Here is a 20259-nt window from a genome sequence, read left to right as displayed (position 1 = left end):
ACACCAAGGCTATAGAAGATGAAACAAGACTTGATGTGAAAGAAATTGGTCCAATTATATTAAAATATGAATTTGAATGGGCACTGAATGAATTGTCAACCAACAAGGCACCAGGCATTGATAACATTGAAATACTCAGGAAATATAACTAAGTCATACCTTTTCAAGATCATGAAGGATATTTATGAAATGGAGATCATACCCAAAGATTTTACACAATGCTCTATCATACCTATTCCTAAAGTAAATAATGCAAACAAGTGTGAAAATCATTGAACAATAAGCTTAATATCACATGCTTCGAAAATACTACTAAAAATTATACAAAAAAGAATTATTATTATTATTATTTGTGACACCTCCAAGGAGTCCGAAGACTCATCGCGGGAGGACACCTACTGTACAACTCTCCATCTCCGCTACTACACAGAACCTCTATTACCAATCACCTACATCAACTGCCCACAACCACCACCACTTCTGCTGGTATTTTTTGTCTGTAAATTGCATGTGTTCTGAAGGGCCAATTTGTCTGTGTGCTGGATGAAAAACCCGAGTTTCCGAGAAGGTGGAAGAATATGTTGGCAATGACCAGTTTGGATTCAGGAAACAGCAGTGAACAAGAGAAGCAATCCTAGCTCTAAGAACAGTTATCAAAAGAAGATTTGAGAAGAATCAAAATACTCTGATAGTCTTTCTTGACTTTTAGAAAGCCTTCGATAGCATTGACTGGAACCAAATGTTTCACCTCCTAAATACACTAAAGGTAGATTGGAGAGATAGAAAGCTCATATTTAATCTTTACAAGCATCAAGCAGCCCTAATAGAAGCAGCCAGCAATAAAACAGAAATCGCAATAGCAAAAATATGTAGAGGTGTAAGACAGGGGTACTCTCTTTCACCCATATTGTTTAATCTGTACATTGAAGATGCAATAAATAAATTGAAAGAACTAATAGAAACAGGAATTAAGATAAATGGAATTGATATTAACTGGCTATGGTTTGTGGATGATATAGCAGTTATAGCTAATAACAAAAATAAACTGAAAGCCACCCTGACAAAGATGGAAGAAATTTTCACACAGTACAGCCTAAAAATTAATTATTATTATTATTATTATTATTATTATGTGACACCTCCAGGGAGTCCAAAGACTCATCAAGGGAGAGTGTGCCAACAGCATCGAACGATTGTTCCCCGTCCAACTACTAACCACGCTCAAACTTGCTTAAGCCATTAGTAGCAGAGGCTCTACCAATCGACCAACTTTGATGCTTGTAAAGATTAAATATGAGCCTTCTATCTCTCCAATCTACCTTTATTGTATTTAGGAGGTGAAACATTTGGTTCCAGTCAATACTATCGAAGGCTTTCTAAAAGTCAAGAAAGACTATCAGAGTATTTTGATTCTTATAAGAAAACAAAATTATTAATTACAAGTAAAACAAATCCAATGAAAATAAAACCTCGAAAAAAAAACAACAGGTATCCAACATCAAAAAGTTGGAGGCATTTGAACTTTGGTGCTGGAGAAAGATGATGAAAATTAGTTGGACAGAAAGAAAAAGTGATGAAGAAGTTCTAAATATAGTTCATGAAGAGCAGTCATCAATGAAACACATCAATAAGAGAAGAAAAAGCCTAACTGGACACCATTTGAGGCATGGGGGATTGATTACAGAAATAATGGAGGGGACTGTAGAAGGAAAGAGGCCATTAGGCAGACCAAGAATTTCATATATGAATAACTTAATGATGCTAACTGGCACTATGAGTTATGAAGAGATAAAAAGGAGGTCACAAGACAGGATGTTATGATGTGCTGCTATAATTACCAATCTTCGGATTGATGCACCAAAGAAGAAGTTCAGGTTTGGAGTATGTTTCCATTGAAAAAAAAAGTTTCTGTCCTTAATAACTGTGTCTTTCCATGGAAAGACAGGAAGAACAGTGGACATCCACCTCAGTGAACATAAAAAAATATACATCTGGCACTCTCGTTATGGCAAGTTGGGTCTAGCAGACCATGCATTACATACCCCTGCACACAGGATCAATTGAAGAAAACAAAAGTGCTATGCAGAAGTCATAAGTCACAGAGATTGTTTCTGGAATCAACAGACATCTTGAAACATACTCCAAACCTCAACAAGTATGGCTGTATAAATTTACCAAAAATTTGGGAGACAGTCATCTTAAGACTTAATTCATACCTGTTTTTACTCTCTTTTTTTTTTTTTTCAACATAGATGGCACCTAATTAGGACTTTAAACTTTGTGTTGTCTGTTGCAATTGTTTAAACTAGTCCCATTGCTATACCAGATTGTTGTGTTTTGCATACTATGACAAACTGTTTATGTGCTCTGAAGATGCTGGATATAATACCAGCAAAATATCAGCAATAAGTTAATAAATAGTTATCATTTTCTTATCAGTCTGTGTTCTCATTAATACTGTTAAAAATAAATTAACAAATATGAAAGATGGAGCTGCGAGTAAGGCCACGAAAGTTAGAATTGTCAAAGCAATGGCATTTCCAGTAGTGATGTGTGAATGTGAAAGCTGGATTGTTAAGAAGAAAGACAGAAAGTGAATTTATTAATTTGAATTATGGGTGTGGATGAGACTATTAATAATCCCATTGACTGCAAGAATGACTACTAAGAAGGTTTTCAGAGAAGATAAAGGCAGAATGCTCCTTAGAGGCAATGATTGCTAAACAAAAGTTGATTTACTTTGGTCATATTATGCGAGCTAATGAATCATTAGAAAAGGCAGTTATGTTGGGGAAGATTGAGAGAATAAGATGAAGACCACTAAGGAGTTGAATGGACAACATAAAAGAACTTACTAAGTTGAACTTAAAATTACTGAAAGAAAAGACAAGAGACCAAGTGGGTTGGAGAGCGTTTGTTCACGAGATCACCAAGAGTGGAAAACAACTGGATGGCACATAACCACAATGTCCTCAGGGAAATCATAACACAAAAAATTGTAGTTTCTTTAAGCAGTATTATTGCAAATAGAGAAACCCAATGAAAGGAAACCAAAATTTCACTGTCCAGCAAACAAAGCACTTTAATTTTCTCTTTCAAGCAAGTACTTTTTTTGATATAAGAACTCGTCTGGCCAGTGAGGTTTTAAAGAAGATAGAAAAAATATTTAATTAAAGAATAAGTTGGAGAGCCAATGCATTCTGTGCATGGGGGATGAGCATGATGAATTTTCAATTTTCAATACTGTTAACATCTAAGAAAAATGTCTGGTTCAATAATTTATTTAATTTGTTAATTTGACTCTCGGAGTTGGATCTCTGCTGATTATACTGTAGGTTGATCTGTCCCTTAGGGAAACATTGTGATTTTACTCCATAGTATGATTTGGAACAGTGGCATTGCCATTATAAGCTTTTGTGACTTGAGGAAGTATGCTCATTGTGACACATTCTTTTGTTTCATATTTGAATGTGCAACCAGTCTTTTGCATTCCCCCTGAAATGCATACATGTAAGTTGTTGCAAAATACATATAAGATGAGATTAAGTTCTAATTTCCCTTACATATTATTATTATTAAGAGAGATCTCCAGGCAGTCAGAGGCGCATTGAGGGAGGCCACATACTATACACACCAGCTATCATACTTATTCTTGAATTCACACGGCTTGCACTCACAACATCCAAAGACAATCCATTCCAATCACTCACCACCCTCTGAGAGAAAAATCTAGCCCTCACATCCTTCTTGGCAGCCTTCATTCTCAGCATCCAAGGATGCCCTCTTGTCCTTTCCCCATTCTCCATAAATTGAAAAATTCCATCAACTGAAATCATGTATGACCCTTTCAGAAGTTTGTAAGTCTTAATCATATCACCCCTCTTTCTCCTGTTTGCTAGTGTCTGCAGCCTATAAATTCTCAATCTGTCTTCATAATCAGTATTCCACAATCTTGATATCATTTTTAACACTCTCCTTTGTACTCTGTCATATATCAGAATCAGAATGGAAACCTTGAGACCAGGCCTGCACACAGTGGTCCAAGTGAGGTCTTCTCAAGGCCTTGTAAAGATGCAAAATGACATCCTTATCTTTACATGTGAACGCCCATTTCGCATTGCAATTATCTTTTGAGTTGTATTTGCAATCTTTGCCACATGGCCCCTGAACTTCAACTTCCTATGTATTAACATTCCAAGATCCCTAGCTGCATCAGTTTCTTCTAGCCTAATCCCACGAATATAATACAACATTGGATATCTAATCATGCCGAAGTGAAAAGTAACTTTACATTTACTCACATTGAACTGACACCCATTTTCCCTGTCCACAATTCCAGCCTATTCAAATCATTCTGCAAGTACTGCATATCAGCAGCATTCCTGATTACTCTACCTATCTTTGCATCATCAGCAAATAGCTGTATGTAGCTTTTCAAATCCTTCCTAATATCATTAATGTACAGATTGAATAATAGTGGACCAAGCACTTATCCTTTTGGTACACTACTTGTTACCTTAAACCTTGCAGACTCAGATCCCTCATATACCACTTTTTGATATCTGTCAAGTCAGCCATCCTCTTATCCATGCTAATATTGTATAACCCAAACCCATTTTCTCCAATTTATGCAACAGTCTACCATGCTATATTCTGTCAAAAGCCTTAGCAAAATCCAGAAGTATATCATGGTGTATCCATTCCCCTTGTCTGGTTCAATGGTAATATTGTTATAAAATGTGAACAAGTTGCTAAAGCATGACCTTCCCTTAGTAAAAACCAATGTTATTCATTTCAAACTAATTCGCTGTCAATCCATTTCTGAATGCGAGCCCTAAGCAATTTTTCTAAAATTTTCACAACCACTCCTGAGATACTAATTGGTTGATAGTTGGATACATCAGGCTTTGCACCACCCTTGTGCAATGGAATTACCATACATTCCTTTCCTTCCTGTGGAATCTTCCCTGTTCTAAGACTCATTTTAAACAGCCTAGTCAAAGGAATGGCCAATTCAGCTGAACACTCTTTTAGCAAACGTGCTGATATTTTCATTCAGTTTGTGCAACAGCTATAATACCTCGGCCTTGCACACCTGCATTTCTTCATGTAGTGAGGAGGTAACAGTGTTGCGTTCGCCAGGTTGATAGCTGTTAACAAAATGGGCACTCATTAGCTGAACAACTTCTTCTGCATCTGTAACCCTCATGCCATCTGGATTTAGAAGAGTTATCCTTTCATATTCATTCTTTCTTTTAATTGCAGCATATCGATAGAATTCTTGTGGGTTGTCGTTAGCTCACTGAACCAGTTTCGTTTCATACTCAGACTTTGCTTTCCATACAACAGTTGTGACTATTTTAGCCTGCTGCTTATAATGTTCATGATGGACGTCATCCTTATGCAAATGGTATTCCTTCCACATTCCTTCCATATGTTAACCATTTTATATATATTACTACTCCTAGAGGGCTGTTTCAACATGTACAAGTAAAAAAAAGCAGAGTAAATTGTTCTGCTTCACAAAGGAGTGATAAAACTGAAGTTATGAATTATATAACATGTGTCTGAAGTTGTGTTAAGGTGTTGAAGGTTAGTGAGGGTTAGAATCCAAAATTGGATTGATAATAGTAGTTTTCTCTTTGATGGTGAGCTATGGTTTGTTAGTGGTACATTGCAAAAAAATGTGGTGCAGTTTGCAATGAAGCAGAACAAAATTTGGTATGGTGGTATACAATAGAACAACAATGAAATTGAGCACTATCAGAAACATCAAGTTACTATATCATGATATATTCAAAAATATAGTCACATAACATTAGTATAGTATGTGATCCCTTGTAGTAGCTAAATAGTTCTGACAGTGGTGGACCATGCTTGGTATTAGATTCTATGGGAAAAAAATCTCATTCTTCTACTAGAGCAGACTTTAGCTTATCAGGTGCTAGTGGCTGTTTGTGTGCAGTACAGTGGCCAAGCACATTTTGATCTGATTAAAATATTTTTATCCTGCTGGCCACAGCAGTCTCTGAATGTCTTCGGTTTTAAGATACTCCTTAACCACTTGAGCTCTATGGGCAGTGGCATTGTTGGCATGAAAAGAAAATCTAGGCCAACTGCACTTCTACAAAGTTGTACATCATGTTTAAGAATCTGTTCTCGGTACATCTGCCCCTATCAAAAACACGAACAGGAGTATGGCCATTGGTCAGTACTGCACTCCACATGAGAACGTGGTCTTCACCATCAGAGTCTTGATTTTTTGTAGTCCAAATACCCAAATTTTGAGGGAATCTTCATTTGAAGTTCAATATTTGCAACTCAAACTAGTTTCCCTTCATCAGTTCCATTGATAAAGCTGAAAGAGATGATGTTAGTTAAAAAGGATTAAACAAGAATATAATTTCTTGACATGCATAATTTGGATGTTAGATATTTATTCTAAACAGCATTTTAACACAAATCATTCATTCACCATCCAAAATATCAGATGAATTTCTCATGTTCTCCCAGTCCTTGATCTTAGCCAGTTCTTCCAAATATGCAGTAACATTATCAAGAGGAGAGTTACTGACAACCACAGTATATTTGGAAGAAGAACCTCCAAATATACTATAGATGACAACTCTCCATAATGATATCAGACCATAATATCATTCAAATTTCCTTTTCTGGGGAACATTCTTTAGTCACTCACCTCACTCTTTCTTGTGACCTTTGGCATCCAGTGGTGCCAAATGGGATAACTTCCATGGTTTCTACTCCTCTTTTACTTGGACTGATTACTGTTTTCACTTTTCTGATCCAAGCCTGCCAATCGAATAATTTGAAATAATTCTTACTATAATGAAGGCCTTAATCCCGTTCCTTAAAACACCAAACTGTTATCTAAGTTTTAATTTTCTTTTCCATCAATTGTTCTAAAGCAGTCCAAGTAAAAAAAAAATGTAGCATATTACTCAGTGGCTCAAAACCAAAAATTCAATTTCACATTCAATTGCACTATGGCAGCCACAAAAAAGATCACCACCAAATCCAAATCAGATTTGAAAGGGCTAAGGACAGCGACCCTGTCTCTTGTCCAAATGGCAGTTGAGCCTTGTGCACCTTTGGAAAGGCAATTGGGTATAGCATCTTCCCATTCATATTCCTACACCTTTCTCTCTCTCATACACACACACACACACTCTCATGTAGATGGTATAATCTCTGACATTATTTTATTCTATACATAGATTGCACTTCAGCCGTGAATAGCTCTTACTCGGTGTTTTAGAGATTTTTGGATTATTATTATTATCAACATTTGACCTCCATGGAGTCAGAGACTCATTGTGGGAGGTACTCACTATTGCTTACAATGCTCATCCAACCGCATCTTAAAAAACTGATTCAATGTGTCCACATCCACAATATACTCAGGCAATGCATTCCACTCACCAACCACCCTCCATGCAAAGAACCTGCTTCTCACTCCTTTGCTCACACCCTCCTTATGCAGTTTCCAGCAATGGCCTCTTGTTCTACTCCCCTCTCTCACTGTATGAAAAATCTCTTCCATGTCTACCTGATAACAACCCCTGACCAGCTTATATGTCTCAATCATATCCTCCCCCTCCTATTCACGAGGCTCTGCAACTTACATTCTCTCAATCTGTTCTTTTACTCCACATTCCAGAGACCTCTGACTACCTTTATGAATCTTCTCTGTACCCTTTCCAACATGTCCTCGTCACCATGAAAACCTGGCAACCAAATCTGTGCTCAAAAATCCATATGAAGCCTGATCAAGACCTTATACAATGGAATCATAACCTCTCTATTTCTGCATGTCAGGGTTCTCCACATCATTGCCATTATTCGATGTGATGTCTTCACAACTTATGCAATGTGGCCCTGAATTTCAGGTCCTTGTCCACCATCACTCCTAGATCTCTCATCTCCTCTACTTCTGTTAAAGTTTCCCCCACCAAGTGTAAACTTGGTGGGGGAAACTTTTCATTCCATCGTTGCTTACCAAATCTCAAAACCTTACACTTGGCAACATTGAACTGATAGTTCCACTTACCTGCCCCATTCATGCAATCTATTCAAGTCCTCTTGTAAGGTATTAGCATCAGCCTGACTGTGCATTGCTCTCCCCAGTTTAGCATCATCTGCAAACAGCTGGATATCACTAATAAACCCAACCCAATATCATTAACATACAAATTAAACAACAATGGCCCAAAACTGACCCCTGTGGCATACCACAGGGGTCAGTTTTGGTGACCTTTCTCTTTCAAGATATTGCACCCCCATATATAACTTTCTGATATCTATCTGACAGCCAGTTACTTATCCAACACAGAAGTCTGTTATCCAATCCCATCCCTTTCAATTTATTTAAGAGCTTGTCATGTGGCAGTCTATCAAAAGCCTTTGCAAAATTCAAGTACACCATTGTATATGCATCTCCTCTGTCCAAGGTATTTGTCACCTTGTTATAGTACATAAGTAAGTTAGTGAAACATGATCTCCCTTTAACAAACCCATGGTGATAACCACAGAGAATACTGCTGTTATCAACCCATTTCTGCATCCTACTTCTCACCAATCTCTCCAGGACCTTCACGACAACTCCAGATATACAGACTGGCCCTATAATTTGAAGCTACAGCCTTATCACTGCCTTTATGCAGTGGAACAATTTTACCCTCCTTCCACTCCTTTGGAACCTATGCTGTTGCAAAACTCTTATTAAACAGGCATTCCAGTGCTACTGCCAGTTCACTGGAACATTCTCTTAAGATGCCTGGTGATATGTCATCAAATCCTATCTCTTTGTTAACATGAAGGTTATTTATTTCGTCAAATACTTCCTACTCATTCACAATTAAGCTATCCTCTCCTATGTCCTCTACACTTAAGATCCTCATGATTCCACCCTGATAAGGATGAAACACACAAAAACTGATCACTGAATACCTCAATAATGTCTTCTGCAGCAGTTCCCATTCTACCACTTTCATCCCTTAACTTCATCTTTCCATGATCATTCTTCCTTCTACTTGCCACATATCTAAAAAAAGCTCTAGGGTTTTTCTTAGCCTGATTTGCCAATTTCTGCTCATACTCTACTTTTATTTTCCTTACTAATGAGTCACTCTTTTGGCTTGTTCTTTATATTCTTCATGTGACTGATTATCATTAATCATCTTGTACTTCCTCCAAAGTACTTTCTTTTTCCAGATTTCATGCTTAAGTAATTAAATAATGTCATGATATATAAACAATGCAGCACCACAAGCAAATGCTATATTTAAGATACTATACTATAAAAAGATAATCGAGTGTCAAGCAATCCCTTAATGCAGATGTTAACTACACTATCAGCAGTCTTAATATTTACTTAAAAAACCTAGTGATAGTGGGGGCAAAACCACCTCTAGCACCAGTAAAATAAATGAAAGTGAAAACAAATGAAAGAAGACCAAAGTACTTATCTTGCCAAAATCTGGGGTCTCATCAGTGGGATCCAGACCCAGAAGAGATACCAAGGTTTAAGTAAAGCAGAAGTCATATATTTCCCATATGGAAGTAGTCAAAAAGTGTTACAACTTCTTACTAAAATACTCTGGATTAGAGATAGATTTTGAAAGTTTTTTCCACTTGGTCATACTATAAATTAAAGATGCCAAGAAATGGCATTTTTGGTTTCATCCTTTATCCAAGTGTAAGCAAACAAAGTTTGTGAGTGAAGTAACTTCACGACTGGGCTACTTGTATAGAGAGACCAATGACTTCATGTCAATCTCCTTAGTATCCCATAAAGCAGGGGTGGCCAACCTTTTATAGTTCATGCATCAATTTTTTCATTATTTAGTTAAGATGCGCCATACAAACTTATACCACTTTTCAGCCCTTTTAACATATGGTAATATGGATATATTTAAGAGTTTTGCATAAAATGATTTATTATATATATGATAATAGAGACACTTTTAGCAGTTTTAAATAAAAGGATTTCTTATAAAGACAAGATAAACATTAATTATTTTATTGAGACTTTTGAAATTGCTTTGCTTTTGCAAAGCAATTTCAAATATTTGGAATTAAATCAGTTACAGAAAGCATCAAATAGTTTTTCAAATTTGAATCAGTCAATGGCGACTGTAGTTTGTTCTTAATCAATTTCTTTGATGAAAATGCTTGTTTGCATATGTATGTAGTTCCAAAACGACAGATATAACTCTGAGCAAATTTTCTCAGGTCTGGAAAATGTTCACATGCCAGAAATTAATTATATCAGAAGCATCTGGGAGTGATGGAAGTTCATTAAATTTCATTTTCAATAAAGAATTGGTTTTGAGATCAATAAGTTACATTTGTATGTTACTAGGCATCATCAAGATTTTTTGTTCAGTAAGTGAAAAGGGATTTATAAATGCAAGTATGCAGTCTTCTTTGGCAAAATCGCCAAAACGACTGTTAAAGGACTCTTGTAATAATCTGAGTTTCTCAGTATATTCTATAAAGTTGCCATTATCTTCAACAGATTCACTATGTTCTTTTAAATGTGGATATTGACTTTAATCCCTGTTTTCTAACTGGGAGATGAACAGTTTTAATTTCATTTTGAATTCACTGATGTCATTTACTAATCTAGGGAACAATTTGTTCTTGCCCTGCAGTTTCAAATTTAGATCATTGAGGTGGCTGGTAACATCAACTAAAAATGCTAAATCAAATAGCCATTTCTCATCACACAACAGGGCTTTTACCTCATGCAGCTCATCCTTCTCTACCAGAAAATTATGAACACTTTCTTTCAGCTTCCAAAATCAACTGAGAACTTGTCCTTTAGTAAGCCAGCGCACCTCACAATGAAGGATGAGATCACCATATTCCGTATCTAGCAGTAAACAATATCCTCTGAATTCTATTCTGTTTAATCCTCTTCTCTTGCTCTAATTTTATTCACACACTTTACAACTGGTATCATAACATGCTCATTTAGAGTTTTTCCACACAGAAATTCTTCATGTATAATGCAGTGATACTTTAGTATAGAATGACCTAAAAACCTTACAAGTAAAGTTACAGTCCCAGAAACTCTGCCTACCATTGACGGTGCTCCATCAGTGCAAACACTGATGAGCTTATTAGAATCTAGTTGTTGATTTTCTAGACATGACTTTACTTTGACAAATATGTTTGCCCCTCTGGTTTTTCCATGAAGTGACTCAAGACCGATAAGTTCTTCAAAGATGTTAAAATTACCATCAGTTCCTCTTATAAAAATGCTTAATTGGGCTACATCACATATGTCAGCAGATTCGTCCAAGGCTAAAGAAAAGAAAGAACAAGAATGAACATGGTCTTTCAATTGCTCAGTAACATCATGGGAAAGTTCCTCAATGCATCTTGTATTTGTTTGCTTGGACAGAGCAATTTGGTTTACTTTTCGTTCAACATTATTATCACCAAGACATTTTGCAAAAAATTTTTTGACAGGGCTTAACAACTTCCTCTCCATCAGAGAAAGGCTTATGTTTTTTTAGCCAACACAAAGGCAATTTCATAAGATGCCTTCAGCATTGCCACACTTTCACAACTTTGTTTCACAAATATATTTTGTCTCTTTTTTATTTCTTCCTTTTTCTTAATCACATATTCTTTCTGCAACTCAGACCCAGGAACTAACTTCAGTTTTTCTTCTAATTCAGCTTGATATTTTCTATAGTGTCTGTTAAGATCATGTCTTCTATTATCTGAGAGAGTGCTTTCACAAACAATGCGCAACGGTTTTCCTAAAGGACCTGCAATAAATAAGAATGCACTTTGCCACAGTTCATAAAACTGGCGCTTGCTATCACCTTCTGCTTTTCTTCTGCTCATTTTCTTTTGCAAAGTAATGGGGTAACTGACTGTAAAAAAAAAATATTTCAAAAAGTAAAGCTTATTAGTAAATAATTTATTTAAATTATTTTATCGTTTTAAACATTATGAACATTCAAAAACAGTTCTACAAGTTTAAGATAAGATTCCTGTTTTCATGAAGCCTAATACAGTTCTCTAATTTTAAAAATCATTTATATATTTTTTTTTTCATAGAGTTTTCGTCTCTCTCTCTCTCTCTCTCTCGTAATATATTATGTCCAATGAAATACGAGATCGCTTCCTGCCATAAAACAGTTGATCAGCTGGCAATCACACATACAACCCAAACATCCTCATTACAAAAGCGTTGCTGATGATCAGTTAAATTTTAGGAATAAACCTACTATACATAATTAAAAAGGAAAGATATTGTATTAAAAAACATAAAAACACACACATACAAATACACCGAATAATTACAGTTTCAGTAATCAGCAAATTAGGGGAGCGGGCAAGAACTTGACATATGCGTTCAAAATGAAAACATTTATTTTTAAATTTACAGAACTATATTAAGCCTTCATGAAAACAGAAATCTTATCTTAAACTTAAAGAACTGTTAATAAAAACACATAAGTTCGAAAACACAGAATTGTTCACTCACATTGAATCAGAAGTTCATTGAACGTTATGACACGAGAATCAGCTGTAAACTGATTGAGTAAATGGTGACACATGTCAGCATTTGCCAGTGCCTGTCGCTTCATGACTAAACAAGTATAATAGGTGCGCACTCTAGAATTCAGTGGTAGGTTAATTGTGTGTATATATATATATATATGTTAATGTTCATTATTTACTTGGTAGAACTGTATATAAAAAAATATATATAAGGCTAATATATATATATATATATTAATGTTCATTATTTACTCGGTAGAACTGTATATAAAAAATATATATATAAGGCTAATATATATATATATATAAGATTATGTATAAGATTTTGTGTGATTATGGCAAACCATATTACGGCCAAACTGCTAAATCCATAAATCCATCCTTTTACGCATGGAAGAACATCAAAGAGACATTTCTTACAACAGAAACAGAGCCAGCGCTCTCTCTCTAGCCACGTTCTCTTCTCCATCAACTCAGATGATGGCCACCAACACATTGTTGACTGGCAAAAAACCTCTAATATCCATGTGTGCTATGATGAACTGGAAAGAAGAATAATCGAATCTAGAGAAATATCGCTTGATTCTTGATTCGTCTCATATAAATAACAGCCTTAGCTATAATATTTCTGATGCGCACATTGCCACTGTCCAATACTGGCACACTAATACCAGCTCACGCACGTAGTCAACTTCAACTGGAACTCTAGCACACATTCCTTTTTTAAATGTACTTATGTGTTTTATACTAGATCTGTTAATGTATTTTTTCATGTCTGTTATTTTTTATTTTATTCTTTGCCAATGATACCTGAAGAAGTTGTATTTCAACGAAACTAGTCATATCTTAACAATAAATTTGTCATTCTCGGTATAAAGTCATTTAATTTCCTTATATATATATATATATATATATATAAATCGTATACAAATTTTTTTAGAATTTTTCTCTGGGGTTCAGTCCGCCACTTCTAATCATGCAATGCGCCACTTTTGGCGCATGAGCCATAGGTTGGCCATCCCTGACATAAAGCAAGAAGGCACATGTCTGTAAGGACATGTATAATGCTATGCATTATGGTAAGGGCCAATACCCAGACCAGTTTTGATGTTTATTGAAGTGAAAAAGTAAAGGGGTAGTTCATCATAGGCCTAGAGTAGTTAGTATAGGGGTGCAAAACAGCCTGATAGTATTAGGAGAAAGAAAAGCCAATAGATAGTATCAGAGATAGAGTAAAAGGCCTTCAGCTTTTTTAAAGTAAAGGGATTGTTCATCATAGGCCTACAGTAGTTAGTATTAGGGTGCAAAATAGTCTGATAGTATACAAAGTAGAGATTCATTTTCATTCATTCATTCATCTTCAACGTCCACCATTCCTAACTGGGTTGTGGGGGCAGCAGCTACAAGAGGAACTTTCAATGGTCATGATCCTCCACCACCAAGCTCAGGTGTTCTGGTGGGACTCCCAAATGTGTCCACCCAAGGTTTTGGATATAATCACTCCAGCGAGTCCTTGGCCTTCCACGTGGCCTCCCACCTTCTGACTTGGCAAAGAGGGCCTAATGGGAACGCCTCTCTTGTGACATTCTGACCAGGTGCCCATACCAATGTAACTGTGATCTCTCAACATGGAGAAGTAACAGTTGAGTATTGAGGGTTTCCCGAATTGCAGAGCTTCTGACTCTGTCGAGTCTTGTCAGCCCTGCAATCCCTCGAAGGAACCTCATTTCAGCCGTTTGGATTCATGTCTGCATTCTTTCGGTCATTACCCAACTCTCATGACCATAGGTGAGGATGGGGTCATAGATTGTATTGAAGACAGCCAGCTTTGCCTTCTGGCTTATGCTTCAGTACTACCAAACGTCCAAGCTCCTGCAATATTGCGCTTGCTGAGCCAATCCGAGGATGTAGCTCTTTGTCCCACTTTCCATCACTCGTGAATATGGACCCAAGATATTTAAACTTCTCCACCTGCCTCAGTGGGACTCCACTCACATGTAAAGTGCACTCGGATGGTTGTCTTGAGACCACAAATGTTTCAGTTTTGGCCACACTGATCTTCATTCCAGCTTCTGAACAAACAGCTACAAACTTATCCAGGGTCTGTTGGAGGTCATCTGTGAAAGAGCTAAGGATGTAGGGATGTACAATCCCTACATCCTTAAGGATGTAAGGAGTAAGGAGTAAGGATGTACAATCCGAGGATGTAGCTCTTTGTCCCACTTTCCATCACTCGTGAATATGGACCCAAGATATTTAAACTTCTCCACCTGCCTCAGTGGGACTCCACTCACATGTAAAGTGCACTCGGATGGTTGTCTTGAGACCACAAATGTTTCAGTTTTGGCCACACTGATCTTCATTCCAGCTTCTGAACAAACAGCTACAAACTTATCCAGGGTCTGTTGGAGGTCATCTGTGAAAGAGCTAAGCAGAACTAGGTCATCTGCAAAAAGCAGACATCCAATGCTACATCTTCCAATTCTGACACAATCACTGCCTCGGCTATGCCTAGCCTATAAATCCAGTCCATAAATATTATGAAAAGGAGGGCTGACAGAACACACCCTTGGTGGAAGCCAACGGGGACTGTGAAAGGTTCAAACTTTGTGCTGTTTACCCTGACACAAAACTCTGGGCATTCATACAGGGACTTGATGGCAGCTAATAGTTGGCCATCCACTCCATACTCCTGTACTACTTGCTAAAGCTTATCCCGAGGAACCCAGTCATATACCTTCTCCAAGTCCACAAAACATGTGTAGAGAGTCTTGGCATATTCCCAAGATTTCTCTTCCCAGGCAGGCTGAGAAGAGAGATGCCACGATAGTTGCTGCAATCTCTCTAGTCTCCTTTCTTGAAGACCGGTATTATTATGCCTGTCTGCCATTGCTTTGGTGCTCGCCCAGATATCCAAGCAGCCTGACGGGGTTCTCTGGTTTGAGTCAGCAAGAGATCCACCTCTCGATTTAAGGCTTTTAGCATTTCGGGCCGAATTTCATCATCACCAGCAGCCTTGCCCGATTTTAGCGATTTTATTGCTAAATGGACCTCTTCTGTTGTGAGACTAGTCATCACCCCGATCTGCACCTCTTGGATGTCCACAACTGCTGGGCCACCTGGGTTAAGAAGGCTCTCAAAGTATTCCCTCCATCTGTGGAGGATATCCTTCTCGGTTGTTAAAAGTGCACCATCAGAGGCCTTAATTGCCTTTGCTGAGCACGATTTCCTCCCTCGAAAGCATTGGATAGTCTGCCAGAATACTTTGTTTGCATTTGCATAGGATGAGTCTAATCTTTCTCCAAAGGATTCCCAAGCCTTCTGCTTTGCTGTCTTTACTGCCTCAGCAGCAGCTTTTTGTGCCTTAGTTTACCGGAAATGCGTCTCAGGTGACCTGGGTTGGATATTAGATTGGTGCATTGGATTGGAGACTGGCTGTCTGATTTGTATCAAGAAGTTGTGTAAAGCAATATCCAGGAAAAGGAAAAAACTTTGCCTAAAAACTTACATGAACATCCTTGACACAGTAAAATTTAGATCCTGTTTATTGGTCAGTGGAGATACTATTCAGTCAACCAACCAAGCTAACTATACTAGAATGTCTCCCCTCTTCCCGATTGTTTGCATAATTTCTATAATGTCTTGCTACGACATGCTTTAAATACAAAACACATCCTTACTATCGTTTATTTATTAATTTCTTTTATGTTTTAAATATATTTTTTTAATGTCTACAAATATATTGAGATCTTAGTTGCCTCAGGGGTCTGTTTTGGGGCCATTGCTGTTTAACTTGTATATTAATGATATTGGAGATTTGGATGGAGATATTCAGTTGTTTGCAGATGATGAAAGTTGGGACGAACCATGAAGAGTACAGAGGATGTTGTGGCCTTACAAGAAGACTTGAATAAATTGAGTGAATGGGAATGGGGATGTGAGTTCAATGTTGCAAAATGTAAGGTTTTAAAATTTGGAAAACAAAAATGGGATGTAGAGTTTATGCTTGTTGAGGATATATTGTCGGAGGTGGAGATAATAAGAGATCTGAGGGTGATAGTGGATAAGGATCTGAAATTTAGGGGACACATAGCCAAAATTGTGAAGACAACACAAAGGCTTCTGGGAATGATGCAGAGGACACTGCCTTGTAGAAGTAAGGAGATTCTTGTTCCATTTTATAAGACTTTGATTAGGCCATACATGGACTATTGTGCCCAGATTTGGTCACTTGGGTTTTCAGAAGGATGAAGAGATGTTGGAGAGGGTCCAGAGGCAACTGACTAATGTAGTTTCTGACCTGTGGAATGTCGAGTATGAGGAAAGATTGAGAAGATGCAACTTGCAGAGTCTGGTGGAGGAGGAGGAGGGGGAGATATGATAGAGACCTACAAGTTATTAAGGGGTTGTTATAGAATTAATGCTGGAGAGGTTCTACAGAAAATAGTGGGAGATCAGGGGGAGAACTAGAGGTCATCCCTGGAAACTGTATAAGGTGGGTATGAGTGGGGGAGTGAGAAGCAGGTTTTTCATGCAGAGTTGTGAATGATTGGAATGCCTTGCCTAAGAGTGTGGTATCTGCAGAGAATTTGAGTGTGTTTAAAGCACAGTATGATGAGCTGTGTGTTTGATAAAAGGACCTCCTAAATGAGTCTTTGACTCCATGGGGTCTTGGGTAATAATAATAATAATAATAATATCACACTTCCTACATTCTCATTCCTTTTATTCATCCTTTTAGTAAGCATCTCTGTACAGGTGTACTATAATATACATTCTCTATAGATGTATGTTGACTGTTTACATCTGAATATCTTAAGATGCTAACTGTTCAGCTTATTTGATCTGAGGATCATTCTAGATCTCAGTTTCAAATTAACTTTCACATTTGATGAACTACATACAAATATTAAGAAAAATATATGCACAGCTTGTAAAATATAGTATTTTTTTTTTTCTCAAAAAAAGTTAAAAGTTTCATAACCTATTGTGGAAGATCCTTTTCGGCTCCATATGGAGCATACATGGCAAAACACTTCTAGCACTTCTTTCAGCTGTAAAAAAAAAAATTTGGTCTTGTTGCCTAAAAACTTACATGAACATCCTTGACACAGTAAAATTTAGATCCTGTTTATTGGTCAGTGGAGATACTATTCAGTCAACCAACCAAGCTAACTATACTAGAATGTCTCCCCTCTTCCCGATTGTTTGCATAATTTCTATAATGTCTTGCTACGACATGCTTTAAATACAAAACACATCCTTACTATCGTTTATTTATTAATTTCTTTTATGTTTTAAATATATTTTTTTAATGTCTACAAATATATTGAGATCTTAGTTGTTTTACTCACATTTTTAGGTTCATATGTTTACATTATTGGTGGTATGAGTTCTGTGTTTTGCCAGCCATTATCTGAAGTGGAACTTCACAGCATTTCTTCTGGATTAGTGACTATCATTCCAGCATTGCCTGTTGTCACTACTGGTGCAGCTGCATTGAAATTATATCCTAGAAATTTTAAACAAGTAAGATTTTAAGTACTTTAAAAAGATTGTAAACAAAAGTTTAACAAAAAGGATTTGATTTGTTCCGTTTGTAATTTGTACAAAATACAGGTTTTCCCCCAAAATCATGCTACTGTTGACTTTTTTTTCTGATGTCAATCCTACTCATGAAAGGTTGGAAACCTATACCACATTTTTACCATACACATGTGAGCTAAGAAGTACCCAGAAATCCTGCTCTACACTCTAAACATTTTTCAAGCTATATCAGGCATCCAGTGAGCAGGCCTAGTAGTGGTGGTGGTCTCATTAAGCAGTGACAATCATCTACAACCTAAAGACACTTGAGATAAACATGCTGCTGCTGCTGTTGGATACCAATCCACAGGCTGTTAGTTAGCAAGCAGAGATATCATCTGTGTTGTCAATCAGGTTGGCAGATATTTATTGAAAAAATTATGCTGTCATAACAAATATTGCAAATGATATCTTGCAGTTTGAAGTTTTTGATAAAGGGGTGGTCAGATTCAATGCATGGAATCTAAATGTATCCTGGCTTATCCAACCTGTAGTTCAAAGCCCTTGCCATATATTCCAATTCAATTGCACTATGGTGGCTGAAGCTGCCATAGCGCAATTGGAAGAACAGCAGAACATTGCACCCTTCGATTGGAAATGACCGGGGTTCGATTCTCGTCATGACAAGTGGAGTCCTTATATGGGTTTTTTTCAATTGACAGTGAGTTAGCCAATCTCATATGGCGGTAGCAGGGTTTTTCATGCCGCGTACAGACAAATTAGCCTTCAGAACACTCAATTTACGGGAAAAAAATACTGTTGTGGGTGATAGATGGCGTTGATTGTCATAGTTGGAGAACTAAGTAGTAATGGAGAGGATGAAATATATTTAACATAGTAGAGTAGTGTGCCCTCCCACAATGAGTCCTTGGACTCCCTGGAGGTGTCATGTAACAATAATAATAATAATATGCTCCAACGTTTTTTTGGGGTATAGCCAAAGTTTCTCTAATTTTAGAGAACTGGTACTTAATTTCACTGTAGGAATACTGAATTTTTTTGGTGAAATTTTACACTAATTTTCTAGCAACTTTTGGGTGTATTCTTTAAATAAAAAAAGTCATTCACATAGTTCATAAAATGTCTTGAATGCACTGATCATCTCCATTACTCTCCCAGGCAATGCATTTCATTACCCACCACTCACCATGCAAAACCTATTCTCACTCCCTGCTCACGCTCTCCTAACACAGCTTCCATAGATGGCCTCTTGTTCTCCCACTGTCTTTTCCATTCTACGAAAAACTTTATCCATATTAATCTGGTAATAATCCTTTACCAATTTATGTTACAATCATATTCTCTCCCACCCTCCTCCTCAATAGTTTTGCCAGGTTACAAGCATATTATACTTGACAAGAAATTATATTCTAGTTTTAATACTTCACCTAAGTGTAAGCAAATTAAGCTACCTGTATGTGTAGAGGCTGTTGACTTCACACCAGTTGCCTCAGTATCTCATAAAGCAAAAACATTATGGGAACAGTCACTATCCAGAATAGTTTCAACTTTTGAGGTCTCAAAAGTGAGAGCCAGACTCTGGAAGATACCAAAATGAAATCAGTGCAGAAATCATATATTTTCTTTATACAAGCAGTAAAATTGTGTATCACAATATGATTATACTCCAGATCAGAGATAATTATACACAGTTTGATAGAAATGTATATTGACAAGAAATTATTATTATTATTATTATTCAGGCCTCCAAAGATGGTCCTTTCTAAGAAACACAAGTCTATCAAGACTCATCGAGGGAGGTCCCTCCTAGGAAACACAAAGTCTCTCATACCACTCCTTAAACGCATTAACCATTCTCACTCTCACCACTCCATCATGCAATGCATTCCATAGTTCAACCACCCTCCATGCAAAGAAACCACTCCTCACCCTCTTTCTCACAGTTTCCTTTCATAACTTCCAGGGATGGCCCCTTGTCATGACTCCTTCCCTGTTCAACCAAGCAAAAGAACTCCCCAGTGTCAACCCTGTAACCACCTATCAACAGTTTAAAAGTCTCAATCATATCACCTCTCCTCCTTCTATCCACCAAACTCTGCAGTTCACACTCCTTCAGCCGATCCTCATAGCTAACATTGTACAGTCCTGACACCATCTTTGTTATCTGCC

At 37.1% G+C, this 20259-nt stretch overlaps 1 protein-coding gene across 1 annotated transcript in view; it reads left to right on the top strand.

Annotated features, from left to right (window-relative positions):
- The window catches only part of LOC150106211 (beta-scruin-like), a 308571-nt gene that overhangs the window by 36757 nt on the left and 251555 nt on the right, over window positions 1-20259 (top strand). Inside the window, exon 3 of the mRNA XM_090392954.1 lies at window positions 17906-18072. Coding sequence (XP_090249080.1) covers window positions 17906-18072 — 167 coding nt within the window. The remainder of the gene's footprint in view (window positions 1-17905; window positions 18073-20259) is intronic.

Source organism: Typopeltis vanoorti, chromosome 5 (assembly GCF_054136105.1).
Source record: "Typopeltis vanoorti isolate ZY-2024b chromosome 5, IOZ_Tvanoo_1.0, whole genome shotgun sequence".
Lineage (NCBI taxonomy): Eukaryota > Metazoa > Arthropoda > Arachnida > Uropygi > Thelyphonidae > Typopeltis > Typopeltis vanoorti.
The sequence above is the reverse complement of the archived record's forward strand: the minus strand, read 5'-3'. Positions and strand labels throughout refer to the sequence as shown.